Here is a 24,795-nt window from a genome sequence, read left to right as displayed (position 1 = left end):
ACTTGTTGTTCAACTGTTACAAATTAACCTTGTGATACAGTTGTAGTAGAAAAACTGGTACAGTTTATTTCAAAGCGTTGGCAACGCTACATCTGGCAATGTTGCTCTTTAACCGTCTGGGTTCACACATGAGTCTTTGTCTCGCTGAATTTCATACTTGTATCAATTACCGGCTTTTCCCCTCGAGACGTAAAAGATTAAGACGCCAGAAAAGAGGCAGATAAAAAATTATGCTTCACCCCCCACCCCCCTGGTGTGCAAATATATAGCTGGAATTTGTTTCTAAACTATTATATTTTCATCCTATTTTGTTTTATTTCATTAGCATTAACCAAACCTCACTTCTCGCGTGGCTCCCAGCTAATAGAACAGTACCGAGGAATTTAATAAGGAACAAGAAGGGCATTAAACTAATATTTGGGGCCAGTTGCTCAACAATGAGTTTAGAGAGGAAATAATAAGTTAAAAATAGGGTATTGATCCCAAAAACTCCCTCAAATATAAATGGCCGTCATCGCATGACACTAGTGAGAATCTCAAAGGGCAATAAAACAAAATAACAAACAAAAAAAAATATACAAAACACAATTAACTAGCTTCAAAATCTCAAATAAATTTTTTAATCTTCCATCTCTAGCCAATGTCCGCATTGCTTTTATTACCAGCTTAACCCAGGATCCACTGTCATCCAACGTGTCTATAGAACGACTGGATTTGTTGGCTGTATAGCCATCTTACCCAGATTTGGGATTTTGAAGAAGGGAATCCGCAAGACCAGTGGAAAATAATCATGCTGATTTTTGATGAAATCGTCCGGCTTGGGGCAGAGGGGGAATTAATATATCCTGCAACCCACCAGGAAAATTGAAATACCAAAAAGGGACAAAAATATTATGGGTTCTGGGTTATCACTTATTAGGGCCTTGTAGCGCGATTAAATAACAAATTGTCTCGCACTCTCGAATTTACATTTGAAAAAAGTGAAAAATCAGGCTTCGTTGTATGAGACGATACCAGGCGTCACGGGGGATTGGCTCAACTATCCTCTTAACCTCTAACTGCTATTAAATAAAAAAAAACAAGTTTTTAAAACTGAAAGTAAGGAGCGACATTAAAACTTAAAACGAACAGAAATTATCCTGTATATGAAAGAGACTGTCCCCTCCTCAACGCCTCGCTCTTTACGCTAAAGTTTTTTATTGTTTTTAAAAATAAAGTTGTGAGACAGAGTCAAACTTTAGCGTAAAGAGCGAGGCGTTGAGGAGGGGACTGTCTCTTTCATATACAGAATAATTTCTGTTCGTTTTAAGTTTTAATGTCGCTCCCTACTTTCAGTTTAAAAAACTTGTTTTTTTTATTTAATTTTTGAACGTTTTTGAATAAATGCAGGTTTTGATCTTGGCTCACCGTACATGAATAATTAAAACAAGATTTTCACATTAATTTACTTTTATTTAGTTAAATGGCTTTCTTGAAAGTTCTTTAATTTTATTTATGAACGTTTTTATTAGTAATAAATATACGTAACTTACGAATTAATTTACGTAACGAACTTCTATATTCATATATTTTTAATATGTATATTAGGAGGTTCGCCCCCTAGTCAATACCTTGCTCTTTAAGCGAAAGTTCAAATTTTGTTCCAATTCTTCAGAAATGACCGCTTAATCACAAAGGCCATTAATTAGAATAAATAGCTCTTATGAAAGTACTAAAAAATCTTTGGCTTAAAGAGCGAGGCATTGACTACGGGGTGAACCCAATTATATATGTAATATTTTATGTTCGTTTAAAGTTTCGATGTTGCTGCTATTGCAGTTGAAATACTTGTTTTTTTATATTAAATTTATGATCTTTTTTTAAATAATGCTGGGAAGTCCGGCGTCCCCTTCATAGCAATGTCCCTTCCCCCATGAAAACTTTCTTCATGGAAAGATCCTCCCACATAACCCCTCACCCCTCCACCCCCCCCACTACCAGGAAAAATCTCCCCTGAAAACGTCTGTATACTTCCAAATAACCAATACTATCTGTTAACATTGGGTAAAGTTCATAACTTTCAGCCCTCCCCCCGGGAACTTAGGGGTATTAAGTCATCCTAAAAGACATAGTTATAATATTTTCGACCATGCTGAACAAAATGGCTAACTCAAAATTTTGATCGGGTGACTTTGGGAAAAAAAAATGAGCGTTGGAGGGGGCCTAGTTGCCCTCCATTTTTTTTGGTCACTTAAAAAGGGCACTAGAACTTTTAATTTCCATACCAGTGAGCCCTCCCACGATATTCTAGGACAACTGGGTCGATACGATCACCCCTGGGGAAAAAAACAAACAAATAAACACGCACCGTGATCTTTCTTCTGGCAAAAAATGCAAAATTCCACATTTTTGTAGATTGGAGCTTGAAACCTCTACAGTAGGGTTCTCTGATACGCTGAATATGATGGTGTGATTTTCATTAAGGTTCTCTTTTAGGGGGTCTTTCCCCCTTTTTTCGAAAATCAGCCAAATTTTCTCAGGCGCCTAACTTTTGATGGGTATGATTAAACTTGATAAAACTTATATATTTGAAATCAGCATTAAAATGTGATTCTTTTGATGTATCTATTTGTATCAAAATACCGTTTTCTAGAGTTTCGGTTACCATTGAGCCGGGTCGCACCTTACTTACAGTTCGTTACCACGAACTGTTTGAAAACGTATCCACATATGAATCAAAACAAACACTTGCCCCATGGTATAGTTTACAATTGCTTGTGGTAATAAATATAAAGGTTCTCGGTTATGCCTGAGTTACAGGAGAACGGGGCACAAATCAAATAGAAACATGAATAAGTTTCTCTTAGGTCCCACCCCATGGGATAATTGAATGAGGAACAAGTGTTGATGCCTACTAAGGGTGAAAACTTAGATTTAAGACTAAAAGAAATAAGGTTCGGGGGGTATAGGTAATGACTGGTAATGGGAGAGAGTATCTCCCAGGGGCATTGTTTGGAAAGACTAGACCTCGACAAGACAATCACAACCGGCCAAATAGTTGTGGGTTGAGGGAGCTGACTATCATTTCTGACCTCCTTAAAGGACTCCTTCCCAACATTAATCGGGGCCAAAGGCTTCGGAAAGATAATGGGACAGACCTCAAACTCCTTCCCAGACTTTCTGAATCCAGGCCGTCCCATAGACGAATCATGAGAGAAGAACGTAGAGAGAAATGAGGATAGGGAACGAGGAGAGGAGCGAGGGGAACAAAATAGGTGGCAGAGGCAGAATATAGGAGGCAAATGACATAGGCAATCGTAAGGACAAATCTGAGGTTCCTTAATAATCATCTAGCCGTCCTAGCTAAGTGGTTAGCCTTCTGGACTTGAAGTCTTAAGGTCAGGGGTTCAAGTTCTGGTGTCGCTGGTTATTTGCTTTGGTACGGGGGTTCATGTTGTAACCCTCTAAGGTCAGCCAGAGTCGACCCTGCTTTAAATGGGTACCTGGAGAAATCTGAGGAAAAACATACGGGAAGTTTCGGATGATTTTCTCCCAGCCACGCATTGTACTCCCGGCCGAAGGCATCGAATCAGGAGATTGGTACCTGCCCAACGCGGACCATTGATCAGCATGCGATTTCTTTTTTAGTTTTAACAGTCGTTTGCCATAGATTAAATGCGTACGGTAATATTTCGGCCGACGAAGGAAAATAAATATATACTCTTGTATATCTTCGGTTTTTAATGTACCGCGGAATTAAACGATTGACCTTATATTTCGGCCGATATATGGCCGATGAAGATATATGGCATAATATTTCGGCCGATGAAGGAAACTAAATATCTACTCTTGTATATCTTCAGTTTTTAATGTACCGCGGAATTAAACGATTGGCCATATATTTCGGCCGATATATGGCCGATGAAGATATATGGCATTATATTTCGGCCGATTAAGGAAATCAAATATGTACTCTTGTATATCTTCAGTTTTTAATATACCGCGGAATTAAACGATTGGCCATATATTTCGGCCGATATATGACCGATGAAGATATATGGCATAATATTTCGGCCGATGAAGGAAACCAAACATGTACTCTTGTATATCTTCAGTTTGTAATGTACCGTGGAATTAAACTATTGGCCATATATTTCGGCCGATATATGGCCGATGAAGATATATGGCATAATATTTTGGCCGATGAAGGAAACCAAATATGTACTCTTGTATATCTTCAGTTTTTAATGTACCGCGGAATTAAACGATTGGCCATATATTTCGGCCGATATATGGCCGATGAAGATATATGGCATAATATTTTGGCCGATGAAGGAAACCAAATATGTATTCTTGTATATCTTCAGTTTTTAATGTACCGCGGAATTAAACGATTGGCCATAAGGACGCTGCATAACTAAAATTCAACCCAACCTAAGTCACAAGACACAAACTGCCTTTGCCGCCTTGCCGACCTATCACGCAAGGGGCTTTAAGAACCTAAAAGAAGTCATTTTTGAGCGATTTGAGTTACCTCCGGAATACTTCCTTCCAAAATTTCAGAAATGAAACAAAAAGAAATTCATAGTCTTGGAAAGAGTTCCGATACAGATTAACAGATAAAGAGCGGAAAGGGTTAGAAATAGGAGAATATACTATGTCGGAAGGTGCAAAAAAAAGTTAAAAGAGAAAATTAAAGGAACTTTACAAAAATAGCCATGGATCTTTCAGAAAATACAACCGGTGGCTTAAAAATATATTTAAAAGAAAAGCAGCCAGAGACAAGGTTATTACATGCCAAGAAACTCAAGCACCGATAAATAAATGTAAAGTTTTTTTTCGATATTACAGTGTATAAAGTTACCGGACCATAGAGAGTACCGGGTTATATGATATATATTAAGACTGAGAGAAATGAGGTAATTTTCTTTAGATTTATTTTTTATTTTATTTTTGTTTTGTTTATAATAAGGGTGTTTTAATTTATTATTTTTGAAGCGTAATGTGTATTAACCATGGCCCAGTAGGGCTTTTAGTGTTAATAAACCCTATCATATTATATTATGTTCTGGGTCAGCACATATCTGAATATAGTTATTTATAGTTTCCTCTGATCCGACGAATCGAAATGGTTGGACTAATAACCAAATACTGCATATTTAGCGCAAAACTGTGCAGTGCTGCCACAACAGGTGTGTTTAAACTTCAGCAATCCAATTAAGCCGAAAAACATCTCTTATTTTTCGTAATTAACCGCAAAAATTTAATCAACTGGCTTCCCGTATTGTTATAATATGCACACAATCAAAAAACTAGGTACAGTATTCAGGGGCGGATCCAGGATTTCTTAAGGGGGGGGGGGCAAAATAGGTTGATCCGAAAAAAACATTTTAGGGGGGGAATAGGTTGATCCGATAAACTTGTGTTAGGAGCAAATTAATTAACGCAAACTTGAGTTAATTAAGTAAATTACACTACTTTAGACTACACTAGGGGGGGGGGGCCTCGACCCCTCTGGATCCGCCACTGAAAGTATTCCTCAAGAGAAAAAATCAGAGGTTGCACAATGCACGCCTGACAAATGTAGATAAATCTGGAGTGGTAAATTTTGTTTGTTCTGGAATCCTTTTTACTCTTTGTTTGCTTGGATCCTTCAGTGTTTTATTCCTTACTTATTAAATTGCTTCAACAAGAGGGTCCTATCCCATTGTATCATAATTTCGTTTATCAGGCTAATTTCTAGATGGGCTGGTGGAATTTGTTTAACACGACCTGGTCCACGTACTAGTCTTAAAAAGAACCCCTCAAAATCTCAAAAAGAAATACTATGTATCCCTTTTTATTCCACAATCTAAAAAAATGATTTTTTTTTTCCGAACACTATAAGGAAACGGGAAAAAAAAGTAGAACCAATTTCAACGAAAAATTTTCTCTTTCCTCAAAGGTGCCAAATGTAAGAAAAAAGAGTTGTGTTATTTTATAATAAATAGTTGATATTTTTTCTTTTTTATTGGATTACTTTTTTTTTCAGGTGCGGCAACCATTCGCCTTGGAATGCCAACTACTATGCAAAACTCCCTAATATTCCATTACAATTTGAAATTCTACGAGGGCGATCAGGACAGCTTTGAAGCGGTTAGCTTGAAACGCTTTGTCATGCAGGTAAGTAACAGCACGATTAAGATACTGCATTGAATTTTCTGTTTCTTAAATTTGACGGCAAGGCCGTATCCAAGATTTTTGTTCGAGGGGGGGGGGGGTAGCAAAAACTTTAAAAACGTGTCGAAAATTTGTTTATATGCATTTTTGTTACGCTTTTATGAGTTGGAAAAAAAATTTGGGGGGGGGGGGCTCCCTTGGGTACAGCCGTGTTTGACAGTCTACTCAAATGTTTGAAGCAAATCTATTTAGGCGTCTACGAAAGTCCGAGATTGGACTTAAAGACGAGGCATCGGGTTGGGACTCTTTCCAGACGATAAAATAAAAGTTCAAAATAGGGATAAAATCCTTTTTAATAGACAATGTATAATAAATTTCACAAAAAATACCAGATATTTCGGTTACATATACAGTGACCGTCATCAGTAGTAAAACACTGTCTATTAAAAAGGATTTTATCCATATTTTGAACTTTTATTTTAACTACTGATGTTTTACTACTGATGACGGTCACTATATATGTAACCGAAATATCTGGTATTTTTTGTGACATTTATTATACACTGTCTATTAAAAAGGATTTTATCCATATTTTGAACTTGAACTTGAACCAGAATATGAAAAAATATTGTAGATGCACTTCCCGGCTTCTTAATAGGTACAAAAGACTAACAAATAATTTTCTTTGGTCGAGGTTATCGAATTCTTGGTACAGACTTAGATAGCCCATATGTTTTTTCTCTTCTTGTTGTCACACGTATTGACCTGAGTATCTTTTTGACCTCATTTAAGTATGGGAGAATAGGAAAAGGCTATGTTTCATTCTCAGGTTAAGTATTGACGAAAAATGAGATCGATATCAAACATCTTTTTTTTACATTTGAACCTCGAGTCCCTCCGAAATTTCTGTGCAACCCGTAAAATAATAACAAAATGTATATAATTTTTTTTTATGCGTTTTGTTAGGTTTTATTTCTTGTATCCCCCCCCCACCCCCGAACAGAAATTCTGGATACACTCTTACTTTTGAGTCTGTCGAAATTCACAAATCCCCAATCATTTTGCTTCAATTTTAAAATCTTTATTCTTATCAGGCATAATTAGCCTACTTAGCATTCATCTTGAGCGTTTAGGATTAAACTTTCTGTTTGTAATTACAACGACTATTGGAAAATACACAATTTTTCAAAGATCTGGAGCGAAATTCGTCAATTTGCTTCTTTCTGTCACCAAAACCAGATTTACTACTCTTTTTTATAGTTTAAATTGTTTCTGAGGAAAAAATTCTTTATTAATGTGTCTGTTTTTTTTCCTAGTTGATTATATCTCAATTTTCAGATGGTTTTCATACTTAAGTTAAGAAGAGGGGGCACCATTAAGAATGGTATAAAAGGCATCCTCCTCCCTCTGTAAGAGAGATCGACCATTTGTTACCAATTTTTTTGTGATTTTTTTCCTCTCCCCCATGACTAAGAGCCGTATACATCTTTGTTTTTTTTTTAGTATAGCACAATGATAAGAATAATAATCGACACTAAAATTTTCGATTTTTTTTCAGTCAGTAGTTGGCAATACTGTCGCTTTTCGAGTTCATGCCCCTTGCTCTGGTGCTCTGCTATTAGACATTTTTGCGAATGCAGTCACACCTCGAGAATACCTCACGGGCGAACCGATGAAGTTTAAAAGTGTTTGCAAGTTCAAGATAGTCTGTGAAGATCTGCAGACTGTTATGGTAAATTGTTTTATTAAAGTTATATTTATTTACTAGCATAAAATTACCGTATATTACTTCGTGTCGAGCGTCCAAACTTACGTTTGCTGAGGTCACTAAACCTGTGGCTGACGCTGCTTCTTAATTGGTGCTCCGCTAGATCTATACCCAATCTTGCAATCAATTTCCAAACATCGTTAATGACGTAGCTATTGGTTCTGTTGAAGGAGAGGAAGGCGTGGTCTCGTGATGAAGTGTTAGAGGCAAGAATCGTTAATCTTAAATGTTTAAAAGCCCTTAAAGATCCTTGAATAGTTACAAAATATGTAACTATTAGTTACAAAATCGGAAATTGGATAAGTATAAAGGGTAAAACTTGACTACAAGATTTACCAGACAAAAAAAATGTTAAAAAATTTTAAGGCTTATATGTTGAAATGAACTAAAAAGAACTAAATATAATTTCTGCTCTTTCCACCCATATTTATTATATGTAATTTTAAAATAAAGTGAGAGTGAAGAACAGTTAATCTTAAATATTTAAAAGCCTTTAAAGGTCCTTGAATAGTTACAAAATATGTAACTATTAGTTACAAAATAAGAAATTGGGTAACTATGAAGGGTAAAATTGATTACAAGATTTACCAGACAAAAAAAAGGTTAAAAAATTTTAAGGCTTATATGTCGAAATGAACTAAAAAGAACTATATATAGTTTCTGCTCTTTCCACCCATATTTATTATATATAATTTTAAAGTGAAGAGTGAGAGTGAAGAATGGTGGTTTTTTACTTAAAAACTCGCTAGCACTTCCTGATAATCACGGCTATGGTCTTTATGTTCAAATTAAATAAAAAAAACAAGTTTTTTAACTGAAAGTAAGGAACGACGTTAAAACTTAAAAGGAACAGAAATTATTCCGTATATGAAAGGGGCTGTCCCCTCCTCAATGCCTCGCTCTTTATGCTAAAGTTTTTTATTGTTTAAAAAAAATAGAGTTGTGAGAAAGTCAAACTTTAGCGTAAAAAGCGAGGCGTTGAGGAGAGGACAGCCCCTTTCATATACGGAATAATTTCTGTTCCTTTTAAGTTTTAACGTCGTTCCTTACTTTCAGTTAAAAAAACTTGTTTTTTTCTATTTAATTTTTGAACGTTTTTGTATTAATGCAGGTTTTGATACTGGCTCACCGTACATGAATAATTAAAACAAAATTTGAATATTAATTTTTCTTTTATTTGGTTAAATGGCTTTCTCGAAACTTATTTAATTTTATTTACGAACGTTTTTATTAGTAATAAATATACGTAACTTACGAATTAGCTTACGTAACGAACTTCTATATTCATAGATTTTTAATACGTATATTAGGGGGTTCACCCCCCTAGTCAATACCTTACTCTTTAAGCTAAAGTTCCAATTTTTTTCCAATTCTTTAAAAATGACCCCTTAATCACAAAGGCCGTTAATTAGAATAAATAGCTCTTATGAAAGTACTAAAGAAATCTCTGGCTTAAAGAGCGAGGTATTGACTAGTGGGTGAACCCAATCATATACGTAATATTTTCTGTTCGTTTTAAGTTTTGATGTTGCTCCTTACTTTCTGTTGAAAAACTTTTTTTTATTTCATTTCTGATCTTTTTCTTTAATAATGATGGGAAATCCGGCGCCCCCTTCATAGCAATGTCCCTTCCCCCATGAAAACTTCCTTCATGGAAAGATCCTCTCATATAACCCACGACCCACCCCCCCCCACCTACCAGAAAAAATCCCCCTGAAAACGTCTGTAACTTCCCAATAACCAATACTATATGTTAACATTGGGTAATGTTCATAACTTTCAGCCCTCCCCCCGGGGACTTCGGGGGATTAAGTCATCCTAAAAGACATAATTGTCATATTTACGACCATGCTGAACAAAATGGCTATCTCAAAATTTTGATCGGGTGACTTTGGGAAAAAATAAGCGTGGGAGGGGGCCTAGTTGCCCTCCATTTTTTTTGGTCACTTAAAAAGGGCACTAGAACTTTTAATTTCCGTTCCAATGAGCCCTCCCACGATGCTTTAGGACCACTGTGTCGATACGATCACCCCTGGGAAAAAAAAACAACAAATAAACACGCATCCATGATCTGTCTTCTGGCAAAAAATGCAAAATTCCACATTTTTGTAGATAAGTGCTTGACACCTCTACATTAGGGTTCTCTTATACGCTCAATATGATGGTGTGATTTTCATTAAGGTTCTATAGCTTTTAAGGGGTCTTTTCCCCTTTTTTCGAAAATCAGCCAAATTTTTTCAGGCTCGTAACTTTTGATGGGTAAGACTAAACTTAATGAAACTTATATATTTAATATCAGCATTAAAATCCTATTCTTTTGATGTATCTATTGGTATCAAAATTCCGTTTTTTAGAGTTTCGGTTACCATTGAACCGGGTCGCTCCATACTTACAGTTCGTTGCTACGATCTGTTTGATCAAAGGATATGGTATCGTAAAGATCCTTGAGCAGTGTTGTTGCCACCCTTTGCTTCCTGTTTTAGCCTTCAAGTTTCTCATTCAGGTAGCAGGAAATTTTTTTTGTTTGTTTTGTGTTTGATGGTGGTCGTTGCTCTGGGGGTGTGTGGGAGAAGGGGATTGTTTTTTTTTTTTAAATTGTTTTATTAGTTTAGACTATTTCTAGGAATGTTTATATAGGTAATTACTACGTGTTAGCAAAAACTTAATTTTTTTCCTAGCATAGTGATCTATGTTTGTAATGGTTTATATTTTTGTTTATTCTAAAGAGAACAAATGCACTACCGGTAATTGAGCAGCAACTGTTACTAATATTACCAATAATATAGTCTCGGGTAAACAGTGGCACGCTGGTAGTAGGTGCATTACCTTATTAGTATTTCAATTTTGATACATTTTAAGACTTTTGGTACTCCACAAAGTTTATTTTTAGAAAGTTGTTGCATATTTATTATCAAAACTTAGGTTTTAAGAACCAAAATACTTTTCAATTTAAGTTCCTATTAAAAACTACACTCATAGACTCGTTCTATTTAATTTAAACTGACTTTTGCCAGTTTAAAAGTGACAACTCGCTGCAGCACCAAACCGCCTGAGGCTAACACAGCTACGCACGCTTCTCCTCCATCCCAATCTATTCAAAGTCTCTCTCTTTACACCATCCAAAACAGTTCCAATTTCCCTTAAATATTTCCTTACGACATCCTCTCACCCCATTTGGGGACGACCTGCTTTTCGGTTTACCCTACATGGTTGGCTGATAATGACGACCTTTGGCACTTTGTCATCCTTCATTCGCTGAAAGTTTCCCGACCATCTGAGGCTTTCTACTATTTTAACCCTAGAAAGCGAAATTGGACCAAATTTATCGTACAACTTACTATTTGAAATACGATCACTTAGAAAGTCGTTATGATCATAAAATGATTACTAAATTCGCCACTAAAGAATAATTATTAAAAATATATAAAAAAAACAAAACAATCAAATAACTAATATTCTCTTTTAAAAATCATAAACAGTAAGTAGAAACAACGGGGAAATTTTTTATACAAGACAGTGGAACGCAACTTTCAAATGAATTTTCCACCCTATATCCAAGGGCCTTCCTCAGCAAAACAAACGAAGAAAAAAAAAACAATATAAAAGAAACTTACATTAAAATTCGATCATTAAAATGAAACAAGTTTGTTTTTTAATTTTTAAAACAACCCTAATGTCATTACTTCAAGGAAGTTCAACCAGGACTGGTACACCAAGCGAAGTAGAAAAAGACCAATTCATTCAAATGGAATAAAAATACTTACAAACAAGCTTTTAAAGCTAATCCCGCCTTCTTGGTAGCCAGCCTAGATGGTCTATTCGTAACAGGTTGAGTGGAATTATTTACTGTTTTTTTAATATAATGAGCTAAATCATTTTTAATTAAATTTCTGTATAGGGCATTAAGTGAATATTCCCCCAAATCTCTATTCAAAGAAATATTACTGTTTATTTTGATATTAATTTCAGTTGCCTCTCAAACAACCTGTTTTATGCTTAAATCATTGCTAATAAGGCAAGTTTCTTCAAAAAGCATTTTATGGCTAGGGTTATCATAGATGTGACTGCTTAAAGCACAATCAAAAGAATTATTTGTACTATTAGAATTTAAATCTTTAGTGTTGTTGTAGCTCTTCTTTGTGTTGTTGTAGGCGTTTTTCTAAATTTTGATGGGTTCTACCAACATATAAATGGCCACAATCACATGGTATTTGATAAACCTCTCTTTGGCGAGTAACTGGGGTTAAATCTTTACCAGAGTTTATAAAATCCATGATTTTAAAATTATTTGTAAATACGATATAAAAATTATTTTGTGTGCAAACTTTTTTTAAACTTGTAGTGACTTTTAGAATATATGGAAGGTAAATTATATTTGAGGGCTTGGCGGGAACTTCACATGGTAAAAGACCCTTAATTTTACGGGAGTGTCTTGCCAATCTTCGGCTAATTGTATTGTTAATAAAGACAATAGGATAACCGTTTCCAAAAAGTATGTCTCTGATAAAATTTAGTTCATCTGTGATGCAATATTCAGAGTAAATGTTAAGGGCACGATCGACAAGAGATGTAACATCACCTCTTTTAACTTGTGGGGGGTGATTGGATTTTAAATGTAGATATCTGTTATTTTGTGTGGGTTTTCTGTAAATTGTAAATTCAAGTTTATCAATATTATGAATAATAAATCAGAGGCAACGCCGTAGCGTTGCCTATAGTAAAGGCCATACAGCTCCAATGTTTTATTATTTATTTATTTTTTTTTTCCCAGAGGCACTTCATACGGAAGGGGTCGTCGTAGAAACTTCAAAGGGGGCTCATTCGATTGGAAATCGAGAGTTCTAGTGCCCTTTTTAATGGTCAAAAATGATTGGAGGGCAACTAGCCCCCCCCTCCCCCCCCCACGCCCATCATTCCCCCAAATACATCCAATCAAAATTTTGAGATAGCCATTTTGTTCAGCGTAGTTAATTTCCAAATAGAAAATATATTTTTGAGCAGCACACTCCCCCACAACCCTCAGGGCAAGAGTTTTAAGTTATGCCTAGGGGGCATATAAGGTTTTTATAGAAGGCGTTGTCGTAGAAACTTCAGAACAGGCTCATTCGATCGGAAATTCATAGGGCTAGTGCCCTTTTTAATAGTCAAAAGTGATTGGAGGGCAACTAGCCCCCCCCTCCCACGCCCATCATGCCCCCAAACACATCCAACCAAAATTTTGAGATAGCTATTTTGTTCAGAGTAGATAATTTTCAGATAGAAAATACGTTTTTGAGGAGGACAATCCCCACAGTCCTCAGGGCAAGGGTTTTAAGTTATGCCCTGGGGGCATATAAGGTTTTTATAGAAGGCGTTGTCGTAGAAACTTCAAAAAAGGCTCATTCGATTAGAAATTCAAACGACTAGTGCCCTTTTAATAGTCGAAGGTGATTGGAGGGCAACTAGCCACCCCTCCCCCCCGCACGCCCATCATTCCCCCAAACACATCCAATCAAAATTTTGAGATAGCAAGTTTGTTCAGTGTAGTTGATTTCTAGATAAAAAATATCTTTTTGAGGAGGACACTCCCCAAGAACCCTTAGGACAAGAGTTGTAAGTTTTGCTCTGGGGGCATTTAACGTTTTTATAGAACGCGTTGTCGTAGAAACTTCAAAAAAGACTCATTCTATTGGAAATTCAAAGGGCTATTGCTCTTTTTAATAGTCAAAAGTGATTGGAGGGCAACTAGCCCCCCCCCCACGCCCATCATTCCTCCAAACACATCCAATCAACATTTTGAGATAGCCATTTTGTTCAGCGTAGTTGATTTCCAGATAGAAAATAGGTTTTTGAGGAGGACACTCCCCCACAACCCTTAGGACAAGGGTTTTAAGTTATGCCCTGGGGGCATATAAGGTTTTTATAGAAGGCGTTTTCGTAGAAAATTCAAAAAAGTCTCATTTGATTGTAAATTCAAAGGGCTAGTGCCCTTTTAAATAGTCGAAATTGATTGGAGGGCAACTAGCCCCCCCCCCACGCCCATCATTCCCCCAAACACATCCAATCAAAATTTTGAGATAGCCATTTTGTTCAGCGTAGTAGATTTTCACATAGAAATTATGTTTTTGAGGAGGACACTCTCCCACATCCCTCAAGGCAAGGGTTTTAAGTTATACCCTGGGGGGATATAAGGTTTTTATAGAAGGCGTTGTCGTAGAAATTTGAAAAAAGGGTCATTCGATTGGAAATTCAAAGGGCTATTGCCCTTTTTATAGTCGAAAGTGATTTGAGGGCAACTAACCCCCTCTCACGCCCACCTTTTCCCCAAACACATCAAATTTTGAGACAGCCATTTTATTAAAAGTAGTTTTAAGTTCTGGAAATTAGGTCTTTGAGGATGAAAACTCTCCCAAAGCCCTCAGGGCAAGGGTTGTAATTTAAGGATTCTCCGAATTCTTCTTATTATTTCTTATGGAAGGGATGCTCGTATAAACTTTAGAGAGGGCTCATTTGATTGGAAATTGAAATTTCTTGTTCACTTTTTAAGAGTCAAAAGAGATTGGAGGGCAACTAGCCCCCCCCCTAACATAGTCTAAAGTAATGTAATTTACTTAATTAACGCAAGATTGCGTTAATTAAACTTGCTCCGAACACAAGTCTATCGGATCAACCTATTTCCCCCCCCCCCTAAAAAAGTCCTGGATCCGTCCCTGGTGTAAGGGCACTGTTGGAACCCTTGGTCCCAGTTTTGTCAGATAAATGTCCCTCCCAGATTCATTTCTTTGGGCCCCTTAATTATTTTCCTTCTTTAAGTAATAAATATTAATTTTCCTATTATTTTTTTACGCCATTTTGGGTCCTCTTAACTGCGCAGGTGCTTAATAGACCACGAGGGAAAAATTGCGCAGTTAGGGCGGTTGACCATTAAATTAGTAGTCCTAGGATTGGCTGGAAAGATTCATTTACCACCCTAGTAACCCCCGCCGAGCACGCGGCTAGCGGGCCGGGAGGAAGTGTTCATTTTTTAGTCAGTTCATTTTATACCGCGTGATTGTGAATACAGTAAGCGTTTTCTATGTACTCTTTTTAACGTTTCAGCTTAGGTCGAATATAAAAGAGTTAATTAGAAATCTTATCGGTAAGCTGTGGCTTTAAATGTGGCCATAGACCATCCGATCACGTTAGTATACGTAACCGTTGGAGTAACCGCGGAAATCCCACTAATTTGGGGCCAAAGAGGGATCGTTCCCCTCCAGTAAGTGGCATAGCAACTCTTCGCGCCATTTTCGCCTTTAAAAGTGGTGACCCCGCACGGTAAACATCCAATAAGTGGTACCAGCGGTACCCACACACTTCAATAAGTGGTGGCAGCAAGAACAGGAATTATTAACAGCGTTGATAATAAAAGAATTCCACGTTTTCGAAGAGACGATTAATTTGGCCTAGACAGTAGCCTATTGTGGTGACATATAAAAAGACGAAATGACGCATTTAATTAATAAAATTATGAAAGTCTATAATGGGCTGTGGGCCTTGTTAGACAAAAATGAAAAAGGATAACGTGAAATTAATGAGTTGAGTCTACAGTGGGGGAGTCTCCGTATTTAAAAGTATTACAGGGTTTAAGGACGGACAAGAAAACGTTGAAAGTTTGGTTATTATTTGAGTGAATTGGCGGACTTAGAGATATTCTTCAGTGACGAAGGTTATAAGAACATCGAGGACGGCAAATTAGGAGAATTTGTCAGTTTGAGCGCATATTGGACAAGGAAGGTGGGAAGCACCTGTCCTATTGAGTAATCTGCCCAGGACGATATTATATTTGGAATACGAGTATCCAGGAGGGATACGTGATTTGCATTACAGGGTAGTTCCCTTGTTTCATTTTAGTCCAGCTAATTCACTAGTGAAATATTCACGTGGTTTTTCTGATTATTTTCTTGTCCAACCCCTGTTAATTCGTTTTTCGGAGATATATTTCGCTCGCGTACAACTGCTTGTTGTGAAAAAAGTTGTTAGTCACTAATGAAGTCTAAACATTCCGGTTTTTTGAAAAATTGTTGAATCTTATTACACGGAGCTGATAATTCACAATAGTAATTGCATACCATAATTTCTGCGTGCCAGTTTTTTGACTTACCAAGATTCCTTAATTGAATAAAAGATAATATAATCGGAAAGAAGTATACGCGGTAAAATGAGAGGGTACGAAATAAACAAAGAAGAAATAATATATGAAAAAACAAGACGAACTCATCCCTCAGAGGCTGTGCCAAATGAAGGGAAGTTGCGGGATAGAGATAGTACAGATATGGAACAGATGAATTCAGAAAAGGAATTGAGAAGAAATAATGACAAATGGAATTTTGAAATAATGTCGGACAGAGATAAGATGAACTCAAGACCGAGAAGGGCGAGTGAAGCCCATAGAAAAAGTAGGAAAATAGAAAGAAAGGCAAATATAGAGGCCTTTGAAAGAGAGCACCGAGAATATAAGGGAAAATGCAATCTGAGAAAGATGAAATTAGAAAGAATAGAAAACCGTACGAAAGAGCTAGAGCAGCCTATAAAGAAAGAGACAAGACGAATAAAGAACGAACAGATTCAGAATATGAATTAAGAAGAAATAATGACTGACGGAATCAAAGTAGTCTGAGTAGAAGGAGCAGTATTAAATCGAGGTTCAGCAGGGGCTCGCGAAAAAGTACTCGAATAGATATGACACAACAACTTTTAAATTTCATAGAGAATGATAGAATAGCCAGAGAACGAAAAAAGGAGAATGATAAAATAGCTAGGGAGAAAGAAGAAATACATCACCAAGAGTTTAAAAGAACCATGATAGGTCTATTAGAAGCCCGCTGGGGAATTCCAGAAAGTGAGATTTTATCACAACTAACTTCTAGGCTGTCAGATAGTCATTATAATTTGTCTAAGAATCAATCGCGAGAAAATAAAAATTACCAAACATTAAACACTTTTACGGGAAAACATGATACTTCGTTGACAAGGCGGGAAGGTGAACCGGCCCATAAAACAAATGGGAAGGCTGTGCCACCCTATCGGGAAAACGAAATATTCAATACTCGGGTTCAACATGTTGATAATCCACAAAAATGGGATGCGGAAATAAATAGACAAGATAATATTGAAAATAAGGCGCGCGAAATTGATTTTTCAGGAAAATTTGCAGATAATAGAAAACTTGAGGACACGTTTAATGAATATGAGACGCTAAGAAGTACAGGCCAGAAGGAAGCGCTGATTGTACCAGAGAAAAATGAGACGAAATTTATTGTACGCGCTTTTCCTCGTAGAGTTCAATAAATTTTAGTACAATACGAAAAACCAAATGTCGGAGTTCAGTTCCCATTTGATGACGAAATATTTGTTTCTGCGGTAAAAGTAAAGAAGACTAAAAGAGAGAAAAAAGATGCAAGACGGAACTACAATAAAGAAATACAGGCAAAGATAGTGGACACTGGAGTCTAAATTAGATATAACGGTGATTTATTATTTTGCGCGAATGACAGAATTGAAAAAATTAGAGACAAAAAGAGGAATGCAAAGAAGAGACAAGATTTGGAGATTCAGCCTGCAGTGGCGAAAAATAAAAAATGTTGGATGGGCTAAGCCTTGAAAACATAGATAATAGGGGGGACAACGAGGTCCAAGACCCACAGGGAAAATCGCAAAATTACAATAAAACGGAAACAATTAGGAGGGAGGAGAAGACCCATGACATAGAATTGACTTGTCAACAACGAGTTACGGAAAGATTGGGGATACTGAATTTTGGGTTGTATCGAAAAAATCTAATATTTGTATGATCAACTCAAAAGAAGGTTTGTTCCTTTTCGAGGGGGAGGAAGCCCGTGGGGAAGATCCCCCGCGGGAAGTTGCAAAAGATTGTCCTTTTACTAAATGCACAACTGGCAGACCCGTTGTGATCCCTTTACCGAGATCTTGCCTTTCTGATCTGTAGTCCATGGGTATTACTCTCTCACAGTCACTTCATACTTCACCCCCACGTTTGTCCAGTAACCTTATTCATAGTTGTTATTATTCATGGGAATCGACAATTATTCCCGGCAAATTGTATTCAGTGGGAGATGTATCCAAATTTCATTTTTAATTAGCATCAACGCATATTCTGCATTTGATTATCCCAGGGGAGGGAACCCAGAAAAAAGGCGATTCATGGTTCGCTCAAAATTCTACTTCATTCCCAGTACCCTTATCGTTGTCATAGGCCTTTGCATTTTCGGCCTTAGATTAATTGAAATTATGCCAAGGGGCAATTTACTTTTTGATTGAGATGTGGGGTTGTTTCCACAGATGGAAATTAAGAAGCTTGTGCAGCCAATTTTTCACGATGGCTGACATCATCACATGTGCCAGAAACTGATTCTCTGCTCCTCTCAAATGTAAATTCGTGAGAGCAAGAAAATTTTTGTTTTTAATTTATGCTGTGCACACTCAATTTCAACGAGTCCCGAAGGCGACATCCTGCACTTATGTCCAACGAAGGAGGAAGAGGAACTGCTGATACATCAGGAAAACTTTAGATTACCCTATACTACTCGGCAGGGCAGAAACCCTCGCACGGCAGGAACTCTCAGGAAGAACTGACCCTGGAAGAACTGGAAGACAGGAGGAAGATAAAAAGTAAATTTAGTGTTTATTTTAATTTAATTTATTTTAATTTGAATGTGTTTGAATTTCCAGCCAATCCAACGGGGATGTGGGCAATTTATCTTAGGAGGGAGGTGTTGGAACCCTTGGTCCCAGTTTTGTCAGATAAATGTCCCTCCCAGATTCATTTCTTTGGGCCCCTTAATTATTTTCCTTCTTTAAGTAATAAATATTAATTTTCCTATTATTTTTTGACGCCATTTTGGGTCCTGTTAACTGCGTACGTGCTTAATAGACCGCGAGGGAAAAATTGCGCAGTTAGGGCGGTTGACCAGTAAATTAGTAGTCCTAGGATTGGCTGGAAAGATTCATTTACAACCCTAGTAACCCCCGCCGAGCACGCGGATAGGGGGCCAGGAGCAAGTGTTCATTTTTTAATTAGTTCATTTTATACCACGTGATTGTGAATAGAGTAAGCATTTTCTATGTACTCTTTTTAACGTTTCAGCTTAGGTCGAATATAAAAGAGTTAATTAGAAATCTTATCGGTAAACTTTGGCTTTAAATGTGGCCATAGACCATCCGATCACGTTAGTATACGGAACCGTTGGAGTAACCGCGGAAATCCCACTAATTTGGGGCCAAAGAGGGATCGTTCCCCTCCAGTAAGTGGCATAGCAACTCTTCGTGCCATTTTTGCCTTTAAAAGGGGTGACCCCGCACGGTAACCTCCAATAAGTGGTGCCAGCGGTGCCCACACATCCAATAGGCACTATAACTTGTAATTTTGTAATTCAATGAACCCCGTTCCAAAGTTTATGCGACCACCTCTTCCACATAAAGTGCCCCTGGAAAAATAAATTTTATTTTATTTTATGAATATCTGAAATTATCTGATGGGAATATGTTTGGGGGAGCATATTCAACGGCTGAGAGATTTCTGCTGGGTGGAAATTAACGCAGGGGAATTATCAGCTGGAAAAGAAAATGTTCTTGGAGGGGGGGAATTTCCCAGGGGGTGAGTTTTCCAAATGTGAATTATTCAGGGAGGGGACGACTAAACCCATTCGATAAAGATAGCGCTTCAGGTTCCTTTAGACGATTATTTTCGTGTCTTTTGAAAAAAGACATTTTCAAAAGACAGATTATTTTCATTTGTATTACTTTCTCAGTGGCTGCTCAATTATGCATATGAGGGGGGAGACTCCCCCCCCCACCACTGTTTACGCTAAGGTTTCAGTTTTTATCTCAAGGCTTAAAAATGAACGCAATGCGATAAAAGTATAACTCAAAATAACGTATATAGTTTAATATATACACATAGCACGGAACAATTAATCAAAATTGCATATTATGAGTTGAGGCTCACCCAAATCATGGGCCAGGGAGATCACCATTCCACAATCTATGAAAGCAATTCTGCGATAACTAAAAATATAAAGTATTTTTGAGTATTTTAACGTCTTCCACAACTCAAACGGTTCAACATTCTACAGCCCAAAGAGTCTCTCTAATCTCCTAAATCGGGAACGGAGGAGATAAGTGAAGGTCCGCCCCGTATTGGATGAGTCTCCAACCTCACCCTCCCCGTCTCGTACTGTCTACGCTTAAGTTTCCTTCTGTATGCCAACTACGCTGCCCCAACCCCAGAGACTTTAATAAAATAATGCTTTGTATGGGCAGACTATATAGAAAATCTTTTATAAAGTACTTAAAATTACAGTCATTGTTAAAATAAGATTAAAATACATACTTTATGACAAATGCTAAATTATTCTGGCACAAGAAATTCGAAAAATAGTCTAATCAAGACGATCCTGTTCGTTCTGCATCAACAAATGCAATAACCTAGCTACTGTTTTTAGAAGCTATTATTTCGATCCATTCATTGTTGCGTGAACAAATCAGGTTTGATTTTTCAGAGGCATGTAATTAAGCTGTCTATAGCAAAGGCCATAAGGCTTCAATGTTTTATTATTATTAATTAAAAAAAATCTTACATAAAAAAAATTTCTAAGAAGAGTAAAGAGCCATATTGAACTCAGGACCAGCAGAAATTAATTCTTATTATAGTTAAAACTCAAAAAGACCAGAAATTACTGTCAAAGAATAAACAAAACCCCGAACGAACAGAAATTTAAATTACCTATTTTACAAACATAAAGATAACCGGTGCAAACATAAATAATGAATAAATCTTATATAGCTTCAATATTTTTTATTATTTTCCCCCCAGAACTGCTTTATATGCAAGGGTTAAAAATACTGTTTTGTTAAAAATAGTTGAAAGGTTAAGTAACAAAATTATGGCGTCGAGAAAACCACCCAAGGCACGAGGGCAGGAAGGGATTCTCGTTTAAACTTCAGAGAGGGCTCATTTGATTAGAAATAGAAAGTTCTAGTCCAGCTATTACGAGTCAAAATTGATCGATACCCCCCCCCCCCCCCCCAAGGCCCAATGAGAGTTAGAATGTTTTGGTATTAACACACACCTATTAGGCATCTGCTCTCCTCCCCAACAAGGAAAGAAACAGAGAGTGTAAGGCATTGGCAGATCCAGGGGAGGGGCGAGGGGGAGCCCCCCTAACGTAGTCTAAAGTAATATAATTTACTTAATTAACGCAAGATTGTGTTAATTAAACTTGCTGTTTTTCAATCCATTCATTGTTGTCAATCGCATTCCACAGGTTCTGCAAGCTGTCTATTGTACATACACAAGATTTATATCAAAGAGATAATCGTATATACTTGGAAAAAAGTCTCATTTGATTTCAACTAACATTTCTAGATCCGTTTTTTAAAGTCAAGAATAATCGGACAGTAAGCAACCCCCCCCCCATGCCATAAAAACTTGAGACTTTTCGCAATCAAAAACGAACAACAATTAATTAAAAAAAACTTTCCTAAAAAAAAGTTTTTAAAAGAAAAGTAAAGGCCATTTTAAACTTAATCTCAGGAGATACAAATACTTGTTAAAATTCAAAACTCAAAACGACCAGAAATTACTATTAAAGAATAAATGAAACCCGAAACGAACCGAAATTAAATAAACAATCATAGCAAAAAACATAAAACAAGTAATAATATAAATTAATAAATAGATCTTAAAGCGAGTAATGCTTAGATTGGATATGAAAATCAATCTTAAAACGAAAAGAAACATTTTGCTATTAAAGTATAAATGAAACTTAAAACGAACAGAAATTAAATAAACAATCAATGCGAACAAACATACAATATATATTAATGTAAATGAATAAATAAATCTTAAAAGAAGTGAAACTTAAATTGAGTATGCAAATCAAGTTTGAATCGAATAAAAATAACTACAAACTAGAGTTTGGGTATCGCTTTACTGCAGAAGCCTAAAACCTACTGCGTCATTGGCGCTTTACTGAAAACGAATTATATTACAAATGTTTTCTTTTGTACTTAATATTGAAGATAAATATTAACATTACAGTAAAATTTTGAACTGATGAGCTTTCAGCAATTAATATCATTATACATCAAATATTCAGTTTAATTTATTAGTTCTTTCCAAAATTGGTCAAGACAATTATAGTTTCACTACAAACAAAATTTGGATACCGTCCCCTTCTTTAACTGCAAAAACTTGAAGCCTTCTGCTTCATTGGTGCTTCACTGAAAACGAATTACTCGTATTACAAATGTATTCTTTTCCAGTTCTTACAGCATTGAAAATACAAATAAAAATTACAGTGAAAAAAAACAAATCTTGACCTGATGGATCTTTCAACAATTGATATCATTATATATCTAATATTCAATTTGATTTTGTTTATACTTTCCAAGACTGTTCAAGACTCATATAGTTTTCAGTAAGGCGCCAATGACGCCTTACTGCGGTGTTCCCTAGGGAGACCATTTTTTGTTGATAAAAAGAATTACGGAACTGAAAATACATTGAATACTTATTACAAATTTTGACTAGGGACATTAAAACCTCGCAATCTATTCATGTTGTTGCATCTTCAATTAAATGATAGTTTTCTTCTATTCTATTTTTTAATCACTGCTCAGATATTGCTACATCAATATTTGTGTACATAGAAACTCTGTCAAAACTACTTACTATTTTATTTTCTGAAATGCTAGCATTTTTAAGTTTTTCCGCTAAATCTACCGAATTACATATGTACGATTTTTGCGAATAGAGCAAAGGTTTGAAGGCTGTACATAACCATTTTCCAATATTGGAAGGATGGGCTTTCGTACATGCTACAATTGGCCTTAAGGGAATGCCTTGCTTATGTAATTTCGGTAAACCGTAAAACTTTGGGCAAAAGCTACCTCGGGGAGAAATTTATTATACAGTTGTAGGGTGATTTTGCCATTTTTTTAGATGCTTTGATTCGTTTATAATTTTATTCGCAAACTTATCAGTATGGTCGTGAGTCATGGAAGTATATGTATTTGTGTCTTTTAAATGTGAATAAAGTTTGTTGTCGTAATCTAACGTATCCATGACTACAAGTGAATTTCCCTTGTCTGCTTTTGTTATTATTATTGAAGGGTCTTGCGAAGATTAGACAAAATTTTTATGTCGTGAAATTTCTGGCGTCAAATTATTATGAGACGTAACTTTTTTTGGCTGCCGTAAAGTGTATTGATAAAACAAGACCCCACTTCTTCTGGGTTAGAAATGGATGTGTAGTGTTTGTGGAAAGAAGATTCTAAGGAGAAAACTATATCTGCCACAGGAACTCGCTATTTACATCTTTTAAAAATGTTTGCTTGAATTGCCCTGTTAAGGCTTAAGAGAACAATTAATGAGTTGATCCATCGTATACGTTAAAAGAAAGCCATAAATCACTAGAAAACTATAGAAACAAAATAATAGAATGTTATAACACACCCCCAAATAGTGCTATTTCAAGTAATATTAACTGGTTGAGTCTTTGGCGGTAGAATACCCCCCAAATAAATTCATGGACTCACTTATTTAGTTTAAACTGACTGTTGTCGAAGCCAAGTAGCTAATAGTCTTACGTTTACAGGTACCACTTCCGGATTGTGCAAGTGGTGAATGGGGCCCAGTGAAAGCCACTCGGCTTTTTGGTCTTCAACCCGTAACACATCCAGACGCTTTAATATTCTCTGGTCGGGATCTTGAAATACAGTTTCGAATGTCTCGGCCTCTAACAGATTTTATGGCAACGCTGCACAAAAATGGAATGGAGGAAAAGAAACTATCCAAATATGTTTCCCATTCTGTTAACGATGACATTGTGACTTTTAACTTGACATTTCCTGAAGAAGGGCAATACGGAATGGATATTTATACAAGGGAAGTTGGACTTCCAGAATCCGGCCCAAATGAAAAACATTTATTAACTCACTGCTGCAAGTACCTTGTGAATTCTTCCAAAAGGAATTGATCTAAAAAGCACTGAATAGAAATTTTAAGTTTTTTTCGACTTGCTTATGGTTGTAATTTTAACGTTTGTCACCAAATTATTCTATTCTGCTGTTCAAGGTATTTTATGATATTGTACTGTACCCGTGTTAGTCCGTTAGAGACTTAGTCTGCTTTCAAGGAGTCAATTACCGTTAGTTATAATTAATCATTTGTTATTACCTGCATCCTAAAAGGACTAATAACTACGAACTCAACCCCTTATATGCTCATAATAAGAAACCTAGGCTAAAACTTTACCTCTTACTGCACCTACATTACCTAAGATATAATCAGGGGCGTAGCTCCAGCATTTTTATTGGGGGGGAGGGGATGGGGGGCAAGAGGGGTCCATATCCGGATATTCAAGGGGTATGGGCTATAAAATAATCTTTATCTACAAGTTATTGGGGGGGGGGGTCAACTGCAATCCTTGCCCAACCCCCCCCCCCCAACGACGCCCCTGAATATAATGTATATATAATATGATATAATTTTTTGTATTATCCACTGTTTTGGGACGCAAATAATAGCAAATAACTAATTATCAATAATAGTAATTTCGATCTAGAACGCACCTTCTATAGCGAAAAAACATTGAATCTCATCTTGATTGACATAATTCACCCTGCCAGGAGCAAGGCCGGCTTTTACTGGACAGCCAATCAGAGCCTTCGAAATGTTCGAAGGCTGCCTAATTATAGCTGGCTGTCCAAAAACGATCCACCAATAAAAATGCTGCTGACAGGGTGAATGATGACAATTAAGACGAGGCTTTATGCTATTAGAATTTTATTATTGTAAGGGGGTATTCCAGAACTGATTATTGCTAGTGATCATTGTTAATAAGTTATTA

At 36.5% G+C, this 24,795-nt stretch overlaps 1 protein-coding gene across 2 annotated transcripts in view; it reads left to right on the top strand.

Moving 5' to 3' along the window:
* Hil (peptidase hillarin) overlaps nucleotides 1-24,245 on the top strand; it is a 135,038-nt gene extending 110,793 nt beyond the window's left edge. For both annotated transcript variants that reach the window (XM_089100811.1, XM_089100812.1), the window contains 3 exons: nucleotides 6,011-6,141; nucleotides 7,697-7,870; nucleotides 23,542-24,245. In XM_089100811.1, coding sequence (XP_088956937.1) covers nucleotides 6,011-6,141; nucleotides 7,697-7,870; nucleotides 23,542-23,922 — 686 coding nt within the window. In that variant the 3' untranslated portion in view covers nucleotides 23,923-24,245. The remainder of the gene's footprint in view (nucleotides 1-6,010; nucleotides 6,142-7,696; nucleotides 7,871-23,541) is intronic.
* Nucleotides 24,246-24,795: the final 550 nt, after the last annotated feature.

The sequence above is a fragment of the Artemia sp. Qi Xiang Cuo genome, chromosome 14, assembly GCF_049724085.1.
Source record: "Artemia sp. Qi Xiang Cuo chromosome 14, ASM4972408v1, whole genome shotgun sequence".
NCBI lineage: Eukaryota > Metazoa > Arthropoda > Branchiopoda > Anostraca > Artemiidae > Artemia > Artemia sp. Qi Xiang Cuo.
The sequence above is the reverse complement of the archived record's forward strand: the minus strand, read 5'-3'. Positions and strand labels throughout refer to the sequence as shown.